At 45.5% G+C, this 13,614-nt stretch overlaps 1 protein-coding gene across 2 annotated transcripts in view; it reads right to left on the bottom strand.

The window, feature by feature from the left end:
* The window catches only part of Gnao1 (G protein subunit alpha o1), a 156,950-nt gene extending 150,689 nt beyond the window's left edge, over positions 1–6,261 (bottom strand). The window contains exons 1-2 of one of the 2 annotated variants that reach the window (XM_026395629.2): positions 5,213–6,261; positions 4,955–4,997 (exon numbers count right to left, since the gene is read on the bottom strand). In XM_026395629.2, the coding sequence (XP_026251414.1) occupies positions 4,955–4,997; positions 5,213–5,330 (161 nt within the window). In that variant the 5' untranslated portion in view covers positions 5,331–6,261. The remainder of the gene's footprint in view (positions 1–4,954; positions 4,998–5,212) is intronic. The other variant, XM_026395628.2, reaches the window with a different exon arrangement.
* Between the last annotated feature and the right edge of the window lie 7,353 nt (positions 6,262–13,614).

The following is a 13,614-nucleotide window of genomic DNA, read 5'->3' as shown; positions in this document are numbered from 1 at the left end:
CATTGTAAATCTTATTCAGCTCCCCACATACAAAAGAGAAATTCTAGATTCTTATCAGACATGTCAATCCACGTGAAACTTCATCCATTTAATCTAATTGGCAACAACCCTTTCCACAGCATAAAGATTTCATTTTAGAATCCAATGGGTAACTGAGGTTCAAGAAATGCACAGCTGACTGGTGAGGAGATCAGGTGGACTGTTCACTACTCTTCTGGCAGGAAGATCTGCTGGTATTTACAGCTCAGTGAACAGAAAGGAGGGAGAGAGCATCATCCATCAGCAAAGGAGAACTCATCTGCTACTTGATCTGACATTCTGTTCGGCTCACGCTGTCTCCAGAGAGCAAGGTGCATCCATTTGAATAAACATGGAGACAGGAGAAAGGGAGGGAGGCAAAGCAGCCAACGAGATGACTGCAGAAATAACAAGTCCACAATCTAGAAGAGTGGCTCTCGGTGGAATGCTAACTCAAGATGGGACCCTTCGGGCATGTGTCAGAAACACCCTTTGAGATGGTTCCACTTTCAGAGTCATGGCTGCAAGTTGCCATTTACCTCCACTAATGCCTGCCACTTGGCAGGTGCTGATCAGCAATGTGATAAATAATACAGGATTGCCTGAATCCAAACCAAAGAGGAGACATCCTAATTACAAAGTCAGGGTAGTTGGGAGGAGAAAACTGAAAACCACCAACTTTTTGACAGAAGGTGTTTTTTTTCCTGACAGGGTGGGGTCTGTCTTTCTAACCACATCCCACTTGTAAAGGCTATAGAGGATTTGTATGAGCAATCATGTCTTCATCAGGAAAATCTGTTAGATGGGTTTAAAATAGCACTGAGCAGGTACCTTGCAAATGAACACACAACTGAGATGCTCCATTTTACTGTGTCCATTTAGGTAAAGCCTGGCAGCCAGCAAGCCCTGCCTCATCACCACCTCGGAAACCTCTGTTTAATGCTCCAGAGGCAGATAGCCTGAACTCGGCATCCCAGCAAACTCAGCATCTCGAATGAAGGCAAACTGTGGTGCCCACAGCAACTGCACAGTTCATTTCGAATTTTCATCACGTTCACAGTCTAAGCAGTTGTCATTATCGGTTCAGAACAGGGAACTCGCTTAAAGTGATATTTTATTGATTCTATACCTCATAAAATATGATTCTTGAAGCAATTTCTTTGTAAGCGTTTGTAAATTCAATAAAATGGACACATCCTTTTAAAAGTTGTATTAGTCTGAGTAACTTAAGAGCCTTGTTGATTAGCTGCAAAACACAGGCAAGGCCACAACCCCTTAAAATAAGCAAAATTATTTAAAATGCCATGCAGGAAAAAAAAAGAGTCACCGATTATTCACAGTATGTGTAAACTATATTTGTGCTGTATCAATTATCATTGTTTATTTCTCAGTACTGAAACGTTTTGGACTGACACAGAGCTCCCAAATGCTAACTCACAATACACAAAGGAAAATAATCTCAGAAAGCTATGTTCAAGTAGAATTTTTAATAATAAAAAAGCACTGAGAATCAGCCTTCTAAAAATGACAATTTAATCTGTGGCATCTCTTAAGCAGATGCAAGTTTCCTTTTGTGACATGTATCAAGCAGAAAAAAATTCAAAGGTCAGTCTCCCTGCAATGTTCCTGGGCTGATGATGGTATCGACACTGGTGTTCTAAGCAGCGTCTGCCAGCCAGTCTTTATCATTTAACTTCAGTTACTGCGGACATATTTGGAAGCCTACTCCTTCTTCTAATCAGCATACTATAATACAGATGAGGACACAGGCTGAACAGAAGCCCTCTTTGCTCTTCTGGAAATGCTGAGTAAAAGGGTCCGGCACTATCTGAATATCAACATTCTTCTTCAACCCAATGGGCTGTACTACTAAACTCCAATCCCCATTAGGCAATCCCACAGAGGACTCCTTAACTGCCTAATTTCATCTGCCCAGGTGAAATAACACAGCATCCTAATTAACTTATACACATGGCCTGATAGATTGGTCACCAATCATATCCCATTGGGAAGTGGGAAACTGCTTTCTGGAAATGCCACCTAGATTTTCAGGCTGGGCCCCACCCAGAAAGTACAATTCTCCTGACTCAAAGTGACTCTCTCTCAAGTGATGATCTCTAAAACCATCTCTGCAAATGAGACTCAAAAGAATTTGTCACTAGGATACAGTGACACCAATCCCACATTTTGTGGTTAATAAAACAAGCTGCATCCAGTTTGGCTCAAGGCCCTGATCTGATTTATTTCAAGCCAAGCTGCAGGGCTCACAGGAAAAACTGCCATTCATGAATGCTTCAGGAGGCTAGGGTCCCTTGTGGCAAAATTTACATGGCCAGACACCTTTCTGATGGACCTTTTGGGCAAACCTAGTCTATTTCCTAAAGAGAGACAGTATGTAGTGCTTTAAAATTTTTGTTTTAGCTACAAAAATCTCAGTTTTGCATGACATTTTTCTCCAAAAGGGTGTTCTATGGGAGATAAGAAAAGAGAAAATCTAGGATAAAGAGATAGAGGAAAAAATAAATGTCCTGACTTCTGATTTAATTGTCTCAACACCAAACACTTCATTTCCTCCCTCTTGTGTTACCAAATATGAGACACATAGGACTTTCCCCAGAAAGCCTATATATTGCCTTCATTTAAAATTTTCTGCCCCAGTACATAATTAGGAATTTTCATTCTAAAGTGGCACACCTATCTCCTCAGAGAGCTCAGCTCTTTGAGTAAAAAAGGCAAGATACCCTTTGGGGGACTCAGTATGTATTTTTAAACTTCTTATTAAATCAACCTAATTTATGGGGCATGCTCAGTAAACGCAGATAATGTATTGCTTTGGTAAATGCAAAGTTAATTTGCAGACTAAACTGTCCCCCTCCTACCTTTCCCTCCCCGGTTTCCGAATGCGTTCGGCTCCCTCCGAAGTGGCTCGGTTCTCTTCGCCAAGCCCAGACTCGGCTCCGAACACTACCGAGTTCCTCCGAGCCCCGCGCCCAGGCCGAGCCGAGAAGAGCCGAACGTCTCCGAGCTGAGTCCCATCGACTTTTCCGGCCTCGGCTGGGCGCTGTCCACCACTCACAACGCCTGAAACCTCACCCAGCTTCGGTGGCTGGGGCTTCTACCGGGTTCCCAGCCTGCCACTGCAGATTATAGACTTCTGAAGTTTTGAAACGTCCCCCCTAGGGAGAAGGGGGTGGCGGGTTGCATTTCCCGACTTGCAAGGGCTCCAGGCAGATGCAACATGCACCTTGTTGCAAAGAGCAATTCCCCAGGCCCCGCCTCTCCATCCATTTGGGTTGCAAGACCTCCAGAGAAGCCCCAGGCCAAATTACCGGGTGGCTCACAAGGGTGCGGCAGCGGCGAGCCGAGCCAGGGGGCCTCTGCGAAAGAAGGCCCCAGGGAGCTCTCAAAATAAGAACACGCCAAGCAGATGGGGGAAATTGTCTCTGAGTCGCTACTCCCTGCCATCATGGCGCCTCCTGGATCCCGCTTGTCATGCCTGTTACACATGCAAGATTTTTTTGCTTCTTGGTTCTGAAACCGCGAGCATGCTTCGTCTCCCACCCACCTTCCCACGAAAAGGGTTTTTATTTTCCATTGTTTTCCTGCGGGATGCAATTACTTCTGCTATTCTGTCAAGTTGAAAAATAATCATTTTTGTTTACTGAACAGCAACCTCTAATTAGGAACTGTGTGTGCACGAAGGTGTCACAGCAAAGCGACGTGGAATCCTCGCTAAACAGTCTTAACGAACTCCTCCGTCCTGAACTGACAGGCCAACGGAAGCAGCAGGACCCGGAGGCCCCGAAGGCGCGCACCCCTTCCCTGCTGGCCACCCCCTCCCCAAGCAAAACTGCTTGTGGTCTCACCAGGAACTGCCAAGAGGATGGGGCAAGAAGCCAGCCTGCGAGTGGGAAGGAGGGGCGAGGCTCCTTATTGAGAAAGTGTGGAAGGGAAGGAATATCCCATTTTGCTTTAATTTTCAACCATCACTCAAATCCACCCCCAGTTAATTAGGAGGGGAAACTGATATCTAAGGCAGAAGGGGGCGGCGGCAAGTGGGGCCTGAAATCCGCAATGTGGGTAAATTACGTGGAACACGGCCTATGCAGAGTGTAAATAAATACATTGATAAAGGTCACGGAGCGAGCGAAAACTGCCCGTGTCAGGAAAGCAAATGTTGGGAGAGTCGGGAGAAGGGCCTGGGGCGACAAGGGGCAACGGGCATTCAGTCCTACAGCCATCCTCCGTACCCCTTCCATCTCAGCCTTGGATACAGCTGTGCCTGTCACATCCGCTTGGAAACCCACCCCTTCCCCTAGCACACGCCCCCTCCCCTAACCCTGGTCCTCTTTTTTTTTGGGGGGGGGGGGTTGTAAAAACCACAGCCTCCAATTCAGCACCAAATCCATGAACAGCAGACATTTGATCCTCCACCCCAGTCTAAGGCTGGATTCCCTCCATGTTTTAGCCAAGTTCAAAATCACTGCCCCGGGAGAAGAACGGAGGGAAGTGGGGTTATGGACCAGCGGGGAGGGAGGCAGGAGGAGGAGGAGAAACAGGCAGAGACAGAAATGGAGGCAGCAAAACACACGAAATACTCCACGAGCAAGAGTAATGATCATAATCATGCCAATAGTGTGATGTTCTGATCAATATGGCGGACACCGTCATTCATACAACTACAGACGCTCCCCTTCCCTCCCCCCCAAAAACACCCACCCCAGGAGTTGGGGTGGAGGACCCATAACCAACGTAGGAAGTGGGGGTGGGGAGGCGAAGCCAGGTCTGTGTGTGTGTGTGTGTGTGTGTGTGTGTGTGTGTGTACGAATTTAAAAAACCAGGCCTGGAGAGCAATGTGGAGTGAGCAAGGTAATAAAAACGATTTTTAAAAATCATTCTTTAAAAAAGTACAGATCCCAATGCCACAGGGACTTACTTCATCTGCTTCACAATGGTGCTTTTTCCTGATTCTCCAGCCCCTGTTGGGACATAGACAGGGGGAAAAACTGGTGAGTGTCAGTTTAGGGGAACGGGGAGGGGGGGTTAAGGCATGCGAGGGGGTGGGAGATCCTGGGCACATGGTAGTGCCAACTCGGTGACCAGGTCTCCCGGGGTCCAAGTGTGGTGGGGGAGTTGGCGGCGGGGGTGCGTTGTGGCCGGGGTCGGGGATGGGGGTGGCAGCCGTGGTCCTTACCCAGCAGGAGTAATTTCACATCTTTGGCGGCGCTGATGCCATCCTCTTTGAGGTTTTTCTCAATCGCCTTGCTCCGCTCGAGGGCGGCTCTCTCTTCTGCGCTCAGAGTACATCCCATGGTGGCCCCTTCCCTGCCACAGCCCGCACGACTAGGCTGGCACGGCTCCCCGGCTCGACGCGCCCCCCACCCCCCCAAAGAGCAGAGCCTGGGCTCAAAGGGGGAAAAATCACGATATCTTCTCCTTGGCCGGGATCAAAAATGTCGGAAGACCAGAAACCCCCCAAAAGACAGCCGCTAACAAGATTCCAGCAGCGGAGACTCCGGGCAGCGGGTGGGAGTCTGGGGGAGTCGAGGCCGAGGGTGGCCGGGTCTGGGGCTCCGAAGCCGAGGAAAGAGGCGCCCGCGGGCCAAGGAGGCGCGGGCTGCAGGCACTGAGGCTTGTGCACGACCCAAAATAAATAAAATAAGAGTCGAGGTTGGATCCGCAGCCGGAGCCGGCGGAGGGTGGGGTGGGGGGCAGGGTGGGTCCTTCTGCCGCGGCTGCCGGAGGAGGAGGAGGAGGAGGCGGAGGAGGAGGAGGTGGAGGCGGCGGCGGCGGCGGCGCGGGGTGTGGAGGGAGTGAGTTAGGGGGTGCTGCTAGTGCATGTGCATCGCCGGTCCTCAGCCGTCGGTGCGTCCGCGGCGCCTTCGCCGACCCCCGCGCGCTGGGCAGGGCTGGGCAAGGGGCCGGGCCGGGGGGTTGGTCTCTAGCGGGAGGCGGCGTCGCTGTCTCCCAGCGCTCGCATCGCTCGGTGGAGCCTAAGGGAGAGAGAGGGAGAGCGCGAAGGAGCCGCGGGCAGCGGGGAGCTCAAGGGAGAGGGGGAGAGAGAGAGAGAGAGAGGGAGAGAGAGAGGAAGAGAGAGAGAGAGGAGAAGCAGGGAGGGAGGGGAAAAAAAGGGAGAGCGATCGAGCGCGCGCGCACTCCCGAGCCGCGGGGGAGGGGGCGAGCGCAGCGCGCGAGTGCGCCAGCGGCTCTGCGCACCCGGCTCCGCGAGCCGCCTGCTGACGTCAGCAGAGCCGCGCGCCGGGCCCCCGGGACAGCGCGGGCGGGGGTTGGGGAGGGCGCGCGCTCCGGAGCCCGCTACTGCTGGCGGAGGCGCGCTCGCGCGCGCCTTGCCTCCCCCTCCCCCCTCGCTTTCCTGGCCGCGGTGGGCGCGTGCCGGCTGGTGAGGGCGGGGCCTGGGGCCGGGCGCGCGCCGGGGCGCCCCACCCCGCCCCACCCGGCCCGCGCCGGCCTCCTTGTCAATGGGATCGCGGGGCTCGGCCGCACGGCGGTCAGGTGGGCGCCCCAGCTCGCAGCCCGCGCGGCCTCTTCCCCTCTCGGGCTTGTTCTGCATCTCGTCCCCAGCAGCTCGCCTTCTTGGTTGCTCTCCAGCTTCTGGGGCCGTAACAGCTGAGACCCGGTTACCTCAGCAAACGTGAGGAGACAGTGGGTTGGGATAAACCTGCGCACCCCATAATTCGCCCCTGGGCCCCCGGGCTGATTCGGGGCTTCCTGATTCCGCATTTACTGAGCAACTAGTATGTGAGAGACGAGGCGGTGAGGAGAGCGACAAAGTCAGGGCCTGTGCTCCAGGAGCTCCTGCCTCCTCAGGGCACCGGCGACCTTGCTCCCCGAGATTCCGACCACCAGTCAGTGCAGGAGCCGGTTCCGCCCCGGGGCTTTGGTGTCGAAAGCGAGGGACAGGGTTTCACCTGAGCGTCTAGCAAAGGCTTGCTCCCGGACACGGTTTAAATGCTTCTGCAAAAGGGTGGTCAGCTTGGTTCAGGTGGTCTTTGCCCTAAATTCTCTTGTCCTGCCCCCTGCCTCTTACACACACACACACACACACACACACACACACGCACACACTGAATTCTGCATGGAATTTTGGTGAGAGGAGAGTTTTTCTTCCTCCCTTTATCTAAAAAAAAAAAAAAAAAAAAAAAAATTCCCTCCATCTCAGCCCAAATAAGACCCAGAAACCTGGATCAGTTACACAGTGTACAGCTAATGAATTCTGGGGAGAACCAGTAGATATTGCCAAAGAAGGGGCATATTCTGGGTGGTCTCCGAGATTTTGAAGAAACTCATTCTGACTGCACAAAATAGTTTTACAATCAGTTCCACCAGACAGCCCCAAGGGCCCTTCTGGAGAAAGGGGCCAATAGGCAAGGCGCCTGGGGATAAGACAGGCAAGCGGCCAGTGGAAAACATTTTTTTTTCTTTTTTCCCTAACAGTTGGGCATTTCTGTGGCTCAGAAAGCAAACTTGTTTGTTTCAACAATAGGAAAAAAAGAAAAAGAAAAACACTCCTGTTTTGGAAATGTTACCCAGCATAAAAATACATTTGCAATGGGGGAAAAAGAAAGCAATCAGGGCCCACCCAGGAGAAAACATTTTTCCCCTGAATTTTTTAAATTTGGCATTTTCCAGTACGGATTTGCCCTCTTCTAGAAATAGCTGTCTGTGTCAAAAGTTGTATGTAATACATTGAAATTTTAAATTTGAATCATGTTGTACATATTGTAGGAAACTGAAAAGGAATCCTACAGAGAATTGTTTTATGACTGCTTTCCCACCTCTGCCTCCCTCATTATCCTTTCCTGTTTGTTTTTGGAGGGGGGTAGATTAGGGAATGAATCCGGTTTGGATTAAAATCAGAGTATCATTAAAAATCATCCTTCCAGGTCCAAAACCAAGAGCTTAGGTACCCAACATTCTATAGAATTTATTATTTCCTCTGGAGGTTGCTAGGCCACTTACACAGATCTATCATCTACCAGATACAGGGAAAAAATTCAGTAATCTCACCCGGTTCTTCTGTTTCTACAAGATTACATTTGAAAAACCAAAGAGGTAAGGGTATAACCATATCTTTCCATATGGTGAGTCACATTTTACACTTTAGTGCACTTTCATCTCATTTTTTAACTGAAGATCTTATACTCTTGAGTATTTTGGTTTGTATGGTGATTGAAACTATCCTTGACTTTAGGTATATTTCCTCCTTCTTGGTATCAGATCAAGTATGGTGGAGGCACAAACCTATATTTTGTGTTTTCCTTTACTCAGTACTTACTAAGCTACCATGTATGGTGGGGGTCATGTTCTAGGCACTGTAGATGTTGTATTTCAGGTTTGCCTATCCTGCTTTCTTTTTCTGGGTCACTTTGCATCTTTATGGCTGGGTTTCATAAAAGACTAATAATAATCCTCTTCATCTGTATAGTGCTTTACAGCTTACAGAGCACTTTTACAAAAATTATCTCATGTGATCCTCCCACATAAACCTCAGTTAGGCACTGTGGTGTGGGAAGCGTCATGGCTGAGTGGAAGGAGCCTAGACCATGAATACGGATTGATAAGATAAAAATTCTGACATGTCCTATATTTAATTACAAAGGGACAGGGGATGGAAGGAAAGAAAAGATGTGGAGAGATTAATGAATAACAAGCTACAGGCCAAAAAAGAACAAAGGACTGTTTTTATGTTCTTGAATGCTAAAACCTTAAACCTGTCCTGATCCGAGAGGTACCACGGCATCTTTGTTGTAGCCCCAACCAATCCAGGCAACTGTAGCTTCTCTTTATAGATTGTTTCATCCCAAAGTCTTCCCTTAGGGTAGTCCAGCCCCTCTCGCCAGTAGCACATGTGGCTTCAGTGTAAACACCTCTTACTTTCCTAACCCATGTCTTCATTATAAAGTATTCTGGCTTCTTAAATTTAATCAAACTTTTCCAACTATAAACTAGCCTGATGCTGATAGTTGTGGGAATTTGTCCCAGGACTTGGTAGTTTCTTTTTCTGGCTAGCATTTGTAATGGCTCAATAAACTATTGTATTTCCGGGATCTTTTGGTCTCAGGAGTTTTGGATTAGCAGGACTGACCTATGTACCCATTTTACAGCTAAGGAAGTTAAGCCTTAGCTTAGAAGCTTGAATAACTTGTCCAAGGTCTCAAAGTTATTAAGTAATAAGTCTGTGCACCTTTCACATGTGATTGAGAAATAATGTGTCTTATACATAGGTCAAGCATGCTTTTCAGACTCAGAAAGCTGACAAACCTAGGACTCAGACATATTCTGGTTCCCTGAAAGGAAGTAAGGATGAGAATGTCAGTTCTTGGTGAATTATTAGTAATCCGATAATAGCACATGTGTTTATTTTATCCACAATTAATTCCTCTGGGAATAAGGAAATTATATCCTAATATCAGAAGTAGGGTTGCGTAGACCATTTGGTTTTATTTTATATGAGTCTCAGAATTATATTTCTCTGATTATTTCTGTTGGTCAGAAAATAACTTTCACCACTCCCTCCTTGCTACACACATATCGTTAAGCATATTTTTAATTTTAAAAGTAGACAATTTGAATGTCTTATATAATCTCTAAGGAATTAGCACAAAGCCTATATTAAGTTGCTTTTTATTTCTGTCCTGGGGATTGAACCCAGGGGCACTCTACCACTGACCTACATCACCAACTCTTTTTATTTTTAATTTTGAGACAGGTTTTCACTAAGTTGCCAAGGCTGGCCTTGAATTTGTGATCTTCCTGCCTCAGTCTCCTGGGTAGCTGGGATCACAGGAGTATACCACCATGTCTGGCATTGAGTTGCTTTTTTTTAAACTATGTGGCTCCCAGTTCTGGAGGACAATAATTCACGATTATTTATAAGGTGCCCCTGATTTACCCAATGCAGGCTCTTATTAGGTGAACTGACTTTCCCTATTTGTTCCCTTATATGAAATTCTTTGATTAAATATGCATGTATTCATAGTCTACCATGTTTCATATATTGATTTAGACTCAAAGAGAGATGTAGGTAAGAGAGTAGAGTCTTGAAATCTTGAAACCCCTGAATATTTTCTCAAAACTATTAACATTAGAATCAGCTGGGTGCTAACAAAAAATTCTGTTATCCATCTTAAAAAAGTTCTATTATCCATCTTACTTCTACCGTTAGGCCCCTCTTCTGCACTTTGCACTGATAGACATTTCCCAGGTGATTTTTTTTTTTTTTTTTCTGGACGAAGTGATTTTCCTGTACACACAGAGCTAGGAGCTTTAAAGTCCAGATATCTCACGTGTTTCTGAATTCAACTTTTCTTTATGTTTACTAGTTTTTTGTGTGTTTCTGTCAAAGGAAAAAAATATGAAAATTTTAATTCCTTATGAGCACTACTGTCTTGGGAAGAAAACAGACTCAAATGTGTCGTCCATAAGCTAAATTAAACGAAACTAAAATGTCAAGTGAATTCAGCATTTGAGGGAGAATGGTAGATCACTAGAGATTTTGGGTTTCTGCACTAAATGTTTCTATTATAAAATTGATAGCTCACAGTCCAACTTAGTGGTGAAAATAATTTAGAAGAACATCTGGCCCAAGGCGAAAAGAAGGCTATTTGGAGTGGGGGAGGTTACTGGAGGCTGAACAGAGGGTGGCTTTACTATTGAGCTACATCTCCAATCCTTTTTACATTTTTTATTTTGAGACAGGATCTTACTAAGTTGCTGAGGCTGGCCTTGAAGTTGGGATCCTTCTGCCTCAGCCTCCTAAGTTGCTGGGATTATAGGCCTGCACCACCATGCCCTACTAAAAGATGACTTCTTATTTTCTGAAAGATATCTGGCATTAGTTAGGAAAAGTGCTGATCAATTTTCTTTCTTTCTTTCTTTTAAATGTCTCCCTATTAAAAAACAAACTCCCTAATCAACAATTCCCTGACTGATGTTTTGCACACATCTCTCAAACCATATAAGAATTACCTGAGGTGCTTTTTAAAATGGAAATTCCTGAGTATCATTCCTAGAATTTCTGAATCAGTAAGTCTGAGGTGGAGCCTAGGAGTCTTCATTCTTATAATTTTTTCCTTTTCTTTTATGTAGTTTGAGAAGCTCTTTACTGGACTGTAAACCCCTTTGAAGTGAGAGAGTTGTCTTACTACTTTGTATGTGTCCCAGAAGTCAAGCATGGCCCACTGTCCACAAGGTCATCAGTTTTAATATTTGTTAACTAAATTCACCTATCTCTAGCAAAGGCTTAATCAGATAATATATCAAAGCTCTTCCCATATCTGAGACTTTGTGATTTTCCCATTACAAATTTTGTTAAATGATTGTTCTAGAAAATTTTAAGATTGGGTAGGTTCAAAAAGGTAATGGCTTGTCTTCAAGTAAGGTTCTGAAAAATGAAATGATACTACTGATTTTAAACAAACAAATTGAATTTGTGAGAAGAGTATATGGCAAGTGTTTTTAATATTTCCTTCAAAAAAATCTTTGCTAAATTTTGAGTTCGATTTTTGTTATTTTGTAAGTGTTCATGAAAGGCAAATGGCTTCCTTATGTATAATTGTTATGGTTAAGAGATGCCATGGGGGGGCTGGGGATGTGGCTCAAGCGGTAGCGCGCTCGCCTGGCATGCGTGCGGCCCGGGTTCGATCCTCAGCACCACATACCAACAAAGATGTTGTGTCCACCGAGAACTAAAAAATAAATATTAAAAATTCTCTCTCACTCTCTCTCCTCTCTTTAAAAAAAAAAAAGAGATGCCATGGGAACAATGAGAGTTTTGTGTATTTTTAAACAAAGGATAGATTAAGGTTTGCAGGTAATTGAATTGAGCTCTTGAGTTACTGAAGTCCATTTTATGGTCACCATTGACGCACTTAGAAGGTTCAGGAACTTTGAAGTGGAGATACTTTGCCATTTTTGTCAATTTAGGATAGATACCAAGGGAATCACATAGAGATGCATTTGGCTTGACTAAAGTGGAAAGATGGAGGTGGTTAGGACTTGTCTTTCACGTTGATAATAAGATTGACCAAGAGCTGAACTTGAAATTGGAAGCTTGGCTTAACGTGGAGGCATTACCTAGCAGGCATGGGGTGTTGGATTTTCTTGGGAAGTCTTGCATTAAACACAAAGATTCTCATTTGTTATGATGGGCTAACAACAACCCCTTGCAACCTACTGAGGCCAGAGCTGGCAGAGAAGATTAGCATATTGATATTTGTAAAGTATTTATTTAATACTCATTGTGTCTTCCACAAGACAGATTTCCTGACCAAAAGTTGCTTGCATTTTTTATTTTTCTATCTCCATAAAGCCTTTTCACACATGCAACTCAAACAGGTTTTAGACATTATCTCATTAGTCTTCTGTGAACTTCAAGGTCCAACGTCTTATTACCTCATTGCTTTTTACAGATAGAAATGTTTTTATTTGTTCCTGTCAGTTTTATTTGTGAAAGCAGATGAATTTTATCTGCATCTAGTTCAAACCGATTTGAACGGACTATAACAAATATGACTGGGAAGAGGGGGAGACTATCAATTAGTTGAAACTTAGAAGTGCATTGAGGGTATTCAGCCATGCCAGATTCTCACAATTTTGTGACTTGTCTGCATTCTACAAAGTACATGTGGTTTGGGGTGTTCCCAAAGTCTGCCAAGTACCAAGAACGTGGCGTTCCAGTGGGGTAACATGGCTCTTCAGTTAGGCTGACATTTAGGCATGTTATCTATTCCCCAAAGGTCTACAAAACCCTGACCTCTCTGGCAGAGAAAAGCATTTCAATGAAATTCCTCTGCATGTGATGGAACACATCTATAAAATTGAAAAAGGACAATTCAGAGAGAGATACATTTTTAACCAGACACCTATCCCATAGGACTTTTCGCTGAAATCATTTAAAGCTTGAAGTAAAAAAGAAAATAACTGCAGTGATTTTCCTCTTTAGCTGTCCCTGAAGTCTACAGACTTTCCCCTGGCCACTGTAGACTTCAGAGATTGTAAGAGAAGAGGAAAAGAAGGACTCTGAATTAGTTATAGCCAATATGAATGAAAGCAACACTATTCCTAATGATGAAGGACAGGATATATATAGATCTCAATAAAACACTGAATATAATGGCTAGATGATGACTCTGAAATTAATGAGGTCAATGTCCCCAAAGTCATTTTTTGTGGGGGGAGTACTTGGGATTGAACCCAGAGGTGCTTTACCACTGAGCTATAGCCCCTCTTTTTACATTTTTCATTTTGAAATAGGTTCCCACTAAATTTCTGAAAGTCTCACCAAGTTGCTGAGGCTGGTCTTGAATTTTCCATCCTCCTGCCTCAGCTTCCAAAATTGCTGGGATTACAGGTATGAGTTACCATGCCCAGGCCAAAGGCAATATTAAAAAAAATGGGATTAAGAGGTGGGATGAATGGGGTGGTGAAAGAAAAAGGACAGATTTGGGGATGGGCCCATTTGTTCATCTTTACTTCTACCAGCTCTGCTTCTGTTCTAAGAAGGGAGAAGTACCAACCAATTTTTCCTTCTTTTTTGCTTCCCCAACCTAGATTCTACTCATATACTTGGCTGGA

Source organism: Urocitellus parryii, chromosome 15 (genome assembly GCF_045843805.1).
Source record: "Urocitellus parryii isolate mUroPar1 chromosome 15, mUroPar1.hap1, whole genome shotgun sequence".
Lineage (NCBI taxonomy): Eukaryota > Metazoa > Chordata > Mammalia > Rodentia > Sciuridae > Urocitellus > Urocitellus parryii.
Note: the sequence above shows the minus strand (reverse complement) of the source record. Positions and strands in the feature narration are given on the sequence as shown.